The sequence below is a fragment of the Zalophus californianus genome, chromosome X (genome assembly GCF_009762305.2).
Source record: "Zalophus californianus isolate mZalCal1 chromosome X, mZalCal1.pri.v2, whole genome shotgun sequence".
Taxonomy (NCBI): domain Eukaryota; kingdom Metazoa; phylum Chordata; class Mammalia; order Carnivora; family Otariidae; genus Zalophus; species Zalophus californianus.
Genome location: NC_045612.1, coordinates 45,656,219 through 45,665,763, shown reverse-complemented (window position 1 = coordinate 45,665,763; position 9,545 = coordinate 45,656,219). Strand labels below are relative to the sequence as shown.

Here is a 9,545-nt window from a genome sequence, read left to right as displayed (position 1 = left end):
AAGAGTCAGGGAAGTGGATTTGTTGGAGAAGGGAAGGACTGGGGCTGCAGGGTCATCCTGGTCATCTCTCTCTGCTCCACGTGTTTCCTCCCCATAATTATAGGTGAAGTCTGCAGGGGAGTTGGACGAGGGCAAAAGTCTGCAGCCAGAAGAGATGAGTACCGATAGAAGTGCCCTGTGCACCGCCCTCCCTGATAAATCAACCAACATAAGGTCAGTTGTACACTGTGTCACCCCGTGGGACTCTGAACTATGCCTGACGGTGCCTGTTTGGAGGAGGCAGCAGCTCTGTTCCTTTGGGGGGACCAGAGGCCCTATGCTTTCTTCTCTGTGTCCCTCGCCTGTGCTTAGACATCTCCTTCCTTTCCTCTGACCTGCTCACCAGTTTGTCTGGTCTGAGGTCCGTTTGCAGGTTGTCTGCACCCAGCCTTCTCTAGTGTGCCATCCCCAAAGTGTGATCTACGAAACAGGGCTCCCCTTCCCCACTAGGACCAGAGTGACCACCTTGAGCCCGGTGCTGGTGCCCTGGACTGAGAGGGGCCCTCCAGCCCAGGGCCTCATGCTGAGATGGGCCTTTCTGCCTCCCTGCAGAGACAGGGCTTCCCTCCCTTGTTCTGAGAGGGACCCTCTTTTCCTTGAACCAAATGTATCCCCCCTCCAATTCCAGGCTGCCTTGGTGGTTTTCCTGCCGCATGCTGAGGGCCGAGGTCCTGGGGGACTGCCATCATGACATCCGTTCCTCTGACCCCCTGCGGGGAGCCGGGCCCTCCTTGGGAGAAACCAGGATTCCCTGAGTCAGGGGGCCAGAAGTGGGTGACTGCCAGTGAGCAGAGGGCTTCCTGAGACAGGAATGGAAGCCAGAGGGCAGAGGTGCTTGAGAGGACAGGAGGACAGGCCTCTCAGAGGCACTGCCGCCTCCCCTCCCTCCGCACGTCACTTCATCCAGACTGGTCCTTCAGAGGAGCCCTGTGGGTAGCCCGACATGGGTATAATCCCTCAGGCAAGGAACCGACTGGGACAGGCACAGGTGCACTGGGGTCATCAGGAGGGAAGGCGGTGATCATAAGAGGGAACCACAGACCCTCAGCTCCATGCTGACCTGGGGCTTGACCCTCTACTCCCCCTGGGGTAGGTCTCCTGCCCCCGTGGCTGCTTCGTTCCCCATGCCCGGCTCAGACTGAGCTCACACAGGTGACAAAGTTTCAACCGGCGTGCAGTGGGCCCCCAGCCCAACACCTGCATGTTTTCCATTCCTACGTCGGATGCCAGGGCCAGCCAGGGCAGATGAAGGAAAGGAACGCAGGCAGAGAGCCATTTCCCCCTTCTCCTCTCTTCCTCCCTGACCCTCACCACCATGGTAGAGCTTCTTTCCCTTCCTTTTGTTTTGCTTTCTCTCCCTCTTTTGTCTCTACTCCCCTATGTCTCTCTCACCTTTCCCTTCCTACCTTCAACCCCTCTTCTGTCTTCATCCCCCTCGCTCTCCCCCTCTGCCTCCTGGTTCCTGCCTCACTCACCTCCTTGCCCCAGCATCCTGGGCTACCCTGGGGGGTGTCATGGTCCTGCAGCGTGCTGGACCCCTAGTGAGGTAGCAGAGCCCTGGGCTTCCACCCCATTCCCTCTTCTCTCTGGAGCCTTTGGTAGGGACCTGAAGGAAGGAAGGGAGGCAGGAAGGAGAAGGCAGCCCTGGAGCCTGGGCTCCAAATGTTGCTTCTGGTGGCACTGGAGATGGGAGTCAGGACAGTTTAGGTGGGATCCACCCAGGGGTAAAGAGAGGGAGGAGGGGGTGGGTCGAGGAATGGAATCAGAGAGAGGAGGGGGAAGAGAGTGTGTGCTTTCCCTCTAGGCCCAGCCACAAGGGAGGTGCCAAGGGCTCTGGAAGCCTAGGACACTGCAGTGTAGGTGGGACATACTGGCCTGTGTGTCAGGTGTAAGTGTGCTTGCTCTCATGATGAAGGACACCTGCAAAGTTTCACTGACTTTTCTGTTTTGTCTGGATTTCTGCAGCTCCATCCTGGAATTGTTTCCCAAGTTACTATGCCTGGTAGGTGTATTCGTTGATCATTGACTCCTCTGCTGGCACTGATGCTGCCCCAAACCTGCCCTGAAGCCATTTAGGTCTTGCAGAAGTTACAATTTTCATGACCCTTCAACCTCATGGAGGTCCAGATCCATGTGGGAACCCAACAAGGGCTCCAGATCGCCTTCAACCATGTTCTCCAGGGGCATCAGGGACCCCAAGACAAGGACCCCAAATGTAGTCTTGCCCATGTAATTTCCAGGGCCCTTTCGCACCTGGCCTCTGACCCTCACCCTCTCCGGGGCCCATCCTTTCCCTGATTGTTCAGCACCAGCTCCTGGTCCACACTGCCCACTCCCTCTTCCTTTCCCCAGGACAGCCAGGACTCACCTTCACCAACCAGCCTCAGTATTGCAGCCCACAAGAGGTTACCGACCTGCAAGGTGAGGAGGGCGGATCAAGCCGGGCTTTGGGTGGTGCGTGAGGAGGGGTTATCAGCCGTGGTCCTGAGGACTGTTGTGATTCCAGGGAAGCTTCTTTGGATCTGATGCCCTGAAGAGTCTAGTCCTGCAATTCCTGCAGCAGTAAGTACTCCTGGGAATCTGGGGAAGGGGTTGGCTGGGATGGGTGAGGCCACCCAAGCTCAGGACTGCCGACTGGGTCTTGAAATCTCATTTGGGATCCACACCACAGAGACAGACGGTCCTCATTGCCCTCCCACAGGTACTACTCGATCTACGACTCTGGAGACCGTCAGGGTCTCCTCGGTGCCTACCACGATGAGGCCTGCTTCTCCCTGGCCATTCCCTTCAACCCCGAGGAGTCAGCCCCGTGAGTAGCAAAGCTCCAACTCTGCTCCTGGGCCCTGTGGCTCCCCAGTGGATACAGGGCAGCTCCTGGAAACACCCACACCGGCCAGACCACCACCTCCTGTTCCTCTTTCTCTCCTAGAAGCAGCCTGTGCAAATACTTCAAGGAAAGCAGGAATATGAAGAAGCTCAAGGACCCCTGTGCGTGTGTGATGGGGAAGACTGGGCAGGGAAAGGGGTGTGAAGTGATCATTATAGGGCCTAGGGTGTGGCAAACCCTGACCTTTGCTTGTTTCTCCTCCCCCACCCCCATAGTCCTGCGTGTTCAGCTGCTGAAGCATACAAAATGTGACATCATGTGCTCCCTCTGTGTGCTGCCTCAAACTCAGCATGACCTCAGCTCCTTCATGGTGGACATGTGGTTCCAGACGGTGAGCACCAGCTTCCTCCCTCGGGCAGCCGCAGAAAGCCACGGGTGGGTAGGAAGTTTAGGTGACTTAGTACCTGGGCTCTTCCCTTTCAGGAGACGATGCTCTGCTTCTCTGTCAACGGGGTGTTCAAGGAAGGTGCGTGTGTGTAGAACCTCCTCCCCAGATGCTCCTCTGCTCTCTCCCTGCTGGCTGGGCTCCCTCACAGAACTCTCCCAGCTTCCCTGGTGCCTTCCTTTCTCTTCCTATTCCCGTTGTGTTCTCCCATTTCCACGCTGCCCTCAAAGCATCCTGGTCTGAACTAGGTCTATGCCGGTCTGCCCCACACAGCTTGGGCATTAGGGACACAGTCTGTGGAGTTGGACAGCTCTCACCCTAGATCTTTACTCTGTGACCTTGGGCTCTTAACCTGTAAGTTTCTTCATTTGCTAATGGACCTAATGATGTCCATCTCTTGAGCAGCTGTGAAAAATGCATGAAATGCATTTCTTTTTTTTTTTTTTTTTTGAAGATTTTATTTATTTGACAGAGAGAGACACAGCAAGAGAGGGAACACAAGCAGGGGGAGTGGGAGAGGGAGAAGCAGGCTTCCCATGGAGCAGGGAGCCCGATACGGGGCTCGATCCCAGGACCCTGGGATCATGACCTGAGCCGAAGGCAGACGCTTAACGACTGAGCCACCCAGGTGCCCCTCAAATGCACTTCTGAAGTGGTTTCCACTGGTCCCAGCACATGGTAGTGTTCCTGTCACTGGGAACAGATTGCCTTCCCCATTCGGAACACCCTGACTCCCCACAGAAAAACTGTCCCCTTCACACGAATATCAAGTCAGACCCTGACTGGGGAATGCTGTGTGAGTATGTAAAGCATGTGGAATGCTAAAGGGGTATTGTTGTTTGTTGCTCGTTGTTGAAGTGGAAGGCATGTCTCAGGATTCTGTTCGTGCCTTCACCCGGACATTCATCGCTACCCCTGTCAGCAGTTACAGGTGAGTGCTTTGTTGTGGGTGGAACACCCAGTTCAGTATGAGTTCAGGGGTATGGGAATGGGGAGCTACAGGCTTCGGGGTGTTCTCAATATTGTGAAAAGCCAACAGGTACAACCAAGGAATCATGTCTCCTAGTGATTAACAGCATCGGCTCTGGAATCAGATTATGGGTTCTTTCCCTGATCCCAACACTCACTAGTTTTGTGAACTTTGTCAAGTCACATGATCTCTTTGTGACCCAGTGACTTCCTCTGAAAATGGAGATTAGACTGTCCACTCCTCGGCAGTGTAAATATGGGTGTAAAATTGTCTGTGGTTTGGGGATAAACCTATAAATGTAGTGAAATTGGTTAGACAGTCTCTCCAAAGGTTGGCTCTGTAAAGGGTGAAGGAAAAGTAGAGATACCAGCCAAGGAACCTGGGTGGCAGGCACAGTAAGAGTATGGAAAGAACCTGGTTGCTGAGTGGCAGTGGAAGCAGGATCGTTGTTGGGGTGTGGGGTTGTCTATCTGTCCAGTTAATAAGGTCCCATTTTTTTCCTTCAGTCTATGCATCGTGAATGATGATCTGTTTGTGAAGGACGCCAACCCCAAGGAGACCCAGAGCACATTCTCTATCCCAGTGCCCACACCCTCCTGCAGCTCCTGGCCCACCCTTTGCCAGAAGCAGCAGGAAATGGGGCAGACTTTCTCCACCCAGTCTGGGATGAATTTCCAGTGGTCTCAGAAGTGAGTGCTGGGGGTGCATGGGGATAGGAGGGAGCTGGGAGTAACCAAGATTGAATTATGTCAACTTGCAGGTAATTTGTTTTGCTCATTTAGTTCACTCATTATCAACCCTGAACATTATCCTTTCATTACTTAAAGCTAAGCAGTTTGTTTATTTGTTTATTTATTTATTTATTTACTTACTTACTTACTTATTTTTAGCTAGCCTGTTTTTTAAAACAGTTGTTCATTGCTTTCCTAAATCCATGGACCTGCACCTTTATTGACAGACATTTTGGTTTCAGGAATTTTTCCCAGTACACACTGTGCCACAGGGCTCATTCCACTGCCTAAGTTGTGATAAATGTAGTGGCGTGTTTCTTTTGCATGGATTGGGAAATGGTACTGTGCAATCAGATTGTCTCCAGCTTTAGTTTTAATGGATGTCAGCTGTGCTTTCTCCACACTAGGTAACTTCATGACAGCCAGTGGGACTATATTGGTTCTCACATGGCCCAAGGTGAGGTTCAGGAATTCAGGCCAAATGAGCCGAAACTGGGTGGCCTGGGGAGGAGACTCAGGGCTCCTGGCTCTGCTGATCTCCCAACTCCCTCTCTTCACTTCCTCCAGGCCAAGCACATGATCCCAGAGGAGACCCTCACTCAGACTCATCCAGGATCCCGAGAACACAACCCTGACAAGAAACTGTTTTTGTAGTCATCTTCATCATCTTTGCTGTCTATTTTCTCTAGCCTGAGTTAATCTCTGACTGAGCGGGAGGTTTGCTGGGAGCTGGGAAGCCAACGTTTAACTGACACTAATCTGCTCAAGGACCAACTGCGTATTTTCTCACCCGGGATCCCCGATTCTCTTCTTAATAAATAGTGGCATTGTGTGTTATGTTGTATCTCTGCAAAATCCATTCAAGGCCTGTATTTTGATCACTGGTCTACAGAGAAAGAAAAGGAGATCCAAAGAGGGTCAGTGACTCTTGGAGAACAGTAGGGTAGAGACTCAAATACTAGACCTCTCTTTAAAGCCCAGGCTCTGTGTGTGCCCCATGGCTGTGTGGCTACCAGGGTGGGGGATGTTCTCTTATTCTGTTATACCTGGGGATAGTGTTCTGTGCCCCTAGTGTATTAGTCAAATATTTTAAGGCAGAGAACAGTATTCTTTCTTAGCCATACAAATCTATTCAAATTTAAAAGCAATCCATTTAGGGGAAAACAGCATTAAAGAGCACAAGAGAACTTGGGAAGAATAAATTGCCATCATATATAACTTATATTGTATTAATATCCTTGACATATAAAGGAATCACTAGAAAGAGGGAAACAGGTATCAATCAAGAATTGTTATTAAAATCAATAGGAATACCCAAGATATGCATGAAATCTATCCAACCATAATAACCTACAAAAACACAACTGCAAATATTTAGACACGGTACTAAATGAGAAAGTAAAGCTGACCTGGAGGCTGGTATTCTCTGTCCCCAGTGTTCTAGTCAGATATTTTTATACATAGAATAGTATTACCTTCTTAGCCATATACATCTATTGAAAAGCAACGTGTTTGAAGAAAAGCAGCATTAAAAAGCACATGAAAATCTTGGGATAAAAAATTGTCCTCATGTATACCTGATATAAATATCCTTGATATATTAAAAAAAATCAGTAGATCAGATACTGAGATCAACCTAAAATTCTTATTAAAAGTAAATAGTAATGCACCCAAAGTCTATGAAAGTCTATCCAAACATAATAATAATAAAAACACATTTGCAAACTTTGAGATAAGATACTAATATATAGGGGCGCCTGGGTGGCTCAGTTGGTTAAGCGACTGCCTTCAGCTCAGGTCATGATCCTGGAGTCCCGGGATCGAGTCCCGCATCAGGCTCCCTGCTCAGCAGGGAGTCTGTTTCTCCCTCTGACCCTCTTCCCTCTCGTGCTCTCTATCTCTCATTCTCTCTCTCTCAAATAAATAAATAAAATCTTAAAAAAAAGATACTAATATATATATAGTGTGTGTGTGTGTGTGTTTGTGTGTGTGTGTGCACGCACGTGCGTGTGTATCTGTCTGTATTGATACACTGTATAGGATGTGTAGAAAACTTACTAATTATAAAAGTACATTGTGTCAGGTAAAAATATTTGGAAAAGACATAACCTCTTAGAAGCAGGATTTTTTTTTTCTATAGGTCAGAGAACCACCCCCCCCCGGTGTGTAAGGTACCTATTGGGGTCTGGAGGAGATGGAGAATTATTGATATGAGGAAGGCCCCTCAGAGTCAGTTCTGGAAGGCGTTCACAGGTGGACCCTCCCTTGAGGCCTAGGAGCATAGTGGAAGGAGGGGGTTCAAATGTAGGGGCAGACCTTGTATGCCTTCATGAGCAGATAAGTAAACAGCCCTTCAGACCTATGCCTCCTGGGCAGCCTCTAGGTTGCTACCATCTATGGTTGAGAACTAGGAATGCTCCCCTAATTACTTCCATGTCTATTGCAATCCTTATTCTCCATCCTGTTTATAAAACACATAACTACTCAATCAAAATCGGGCAGGTCTGAGGCCACAGGAAATTACTCAGAATAGGAAAGGCAAAAGCAATCCCAAGGTTCCCAGCCTGGTATCTGCTGGGACACCTGCCACCTGCTAGGACACCTGCTGGATGGGAACCTGCCATCCTAGCTCTGATGTTTTTTGCCTTACAAGGGTCCTGCTCAGATGTTTATCTTCTATGCACCCAATGAAGCTTTGGGTTAAGGATCAAGATCATAACCCATTTCCTTTTGTTTCATGTGCTTTTGTGACCCTAGTTTGTTAACTTTTTTGTCATCCATTCTCTCTGTATCAGCAGAAAGACTGCCCTCCTATGTCATCACTGGGTGTTCTGTAAGCCAAAGCTTAATTTTATATGTAATGGGGACTTATGAAGATTTCTGAATGGGTGTAGTGACAAAATCATCTTCCTTTTGAATGCCAGTGACAAATATATATTAACAATATAAATATTATAAATATGTATATGTATACATATATATTTCCATACCTAATCTTACCAATTAATAACGATCCTTTTTTTAAAAAATTACTAAAACAGAAATTTCTGTAGTAATTTTAACAACGAGGGTGTTATGCTCAAATTTTTTGAAAACACACCTGCTTTTGAAAATGCAAATTTGTTCCAGTTCTATTGAGTTTATCTGAGAGAAACACTAGATAAAAGAGGATAATTAGACCCAACTGAACCAAGCCACAAACCTCAAATATCTACCAGCTCCCTCAGTTCACAGTGTTATCAGCCACACCCATCCACATTTGATGTTAGCATTTTCTGTGTGATTCAGTTAGCTTTCTTTCCACCATTTGATATCTTTACTATGTATGCTCTGATCAATGAACATGGTATGTCTCATCATGTATTTAGATTTCATCATTATTTTGTAGTTTTCAGCATACAAGTCCTATAAAGGTTTCTTAAAATTACACCTAAATATTTTTGAGTGATTGCAAATGACATGGAGCTTTTAGGTTCAAATTAGAATGTCTATGTGTTCATTGCTACTTTATAGACATGCAATTGGTTTTTCCATTTATCTTGTATCCTATTACCTTGTTAAACTCACTTACTAGTTTGAAGAAGTGTCTGTGTGTGTGTGCGTGTGTGTGTGTGTGTGTGTGTGTGTGTGTGTGTGTTTTCCTTGGGATTTTCTACATAGACAATTATGTCATCTACAAATAAGGAGATCTTTTTTTCTTCCTCTCAAATCTGTATGTCTTTTAGTTCCACTTTTTAAATTTTCTTTCTTTCTTTCTTTCTTTCTCTCTCTCTTTCTTTCTTTCTTTCCTTTTCTTTTTCTTTCTTCTTTCTTTCCTTTTCTTTCTTTCTCTTCCTTCCTTCCTTCCTTTCTTTCTTTCTTCCTTTCTTTCTTTCTTTCTTTCTTCTTTCTTTCTTTCTTTCTTCTTTCTTTCTTTCTTCTTTCTCTTCTCTTCTTTCTTCTTTCTTTCTTCTTTCTTTCTTTCTTTCTTTCTTTCTTTCTTTCTTTCTTTCTTTCTTTCTTTCTTTCTTTCTTTCTTCTTCTTTCTTTCTTTCTATCTTTCTTTCTTTCCCTCTCTTTTGCCCATTGCCCCTGCTGGAACTTCCACACCATGTTCAATAGAAGTAGTGAGAGTGTACAATTTTCAATTTTTCCAGATATTATTAGGTAGGAAACCATTCAGTCTAGCATCATTAAATATAATCTTGCTGTAGATTTTTTTGTAGATGCTCTTTATTAAGTTGAAGAAGTTTGCCTTTATTTCACAAAGAGAAAATCAGTTAGAGCTAATAAGTGAATTTGGCAATGTTGCAGACTACAATATCAAAATTTTAAAAAATGTATTTCTATGCATCATCACAGAACAATCTGAAAATGAAATTAAGAAGATAAATTCAAATACAGTAGCATCAAAGAGAATAAAACACACGAATAAATTTAACTGGGAAAACGCAAAACTTACATTCTGAAAACCACAAAGCATCATTGAAAAAAATCAAGACCTACTTAAATGGAAAGATGGAGGAGGAGGCAAGATGGTGGAAGAATAGGGGA

At 46.6% G+C, this 9,545-nt stretch overlaps 1 protein-coding gene across 4 annotated transcripts in view; it reads left to right on the top strand.

Moving 5' to 3' along the window:
- Nucleotides 1-5,915, top strand: part of LOC113930239 (nuclear RNA export factor 3) — an 11,854-nt gene extending 5,939 nt beyond the window's left edge. Inside the window, exons 8-19 of one of the 4 annotated variants that reach the window (XR_004819787.1) lie at nucleotides 104-213; nucleotides 2,005-2,041; nucleotides 2,392-2,460; nucleotides 2,546-2,601; nucleotides 2,741-2,848; nucleotides 2,969-3,027; nucleotides 3,142-3,257; nucleotides 3,350-3,392; nucleotides 4,170-4,242; nucleotides 4,788-5,041; nucleotides 5,420-5,469; nucleotides 5,580-5,912. Coding sequence is in view for 3 of the 4 variants with exons in the window: in XM_035725368.1 (XP_035581261.1) it covers nucleotides 104-213; nucleotides 2,005-2,041; nucleotides 2,392-2,460; nucleotides 2,546-2,601; nucleotides 2,741-2,848; nucleotides 2,969-3,027; nucleotides 3,142-3,257; nucleotides 3,350-3,392; nucleotides 4,170-4,242; nucleotides 4,788-4,970; nucleotides 5,580-5,592 (867 nt within the window). In the remaining variant the exon portion in view is untranslated. Of the gene's footprint in view, nucleotides 1-103; nucleotides 214-2,004; nucleotides 2,042-2,391; nucleotides 2,461-2,545; nucleotides 2,602-2,740; nucleotides 2,849-2,968; nucleotides 3,028-3,141; nucleotides 3,258-3,349; nucleotides 3,393-4,169; nucleotides 4,243-4,787; nucleotides 5,042-5,419; nucleotides 5,470-5,579 lie in introns of all 4 variants that reach the window. The other 3 variants (XM_035725370.1, XM_035725369.1, XM_035725368.1) reach the window with 3 other exon arrangements.
- The last annotated feature ends 3,630 nt before the right edge of the window (nucleotides 5,916-9,545 follow it).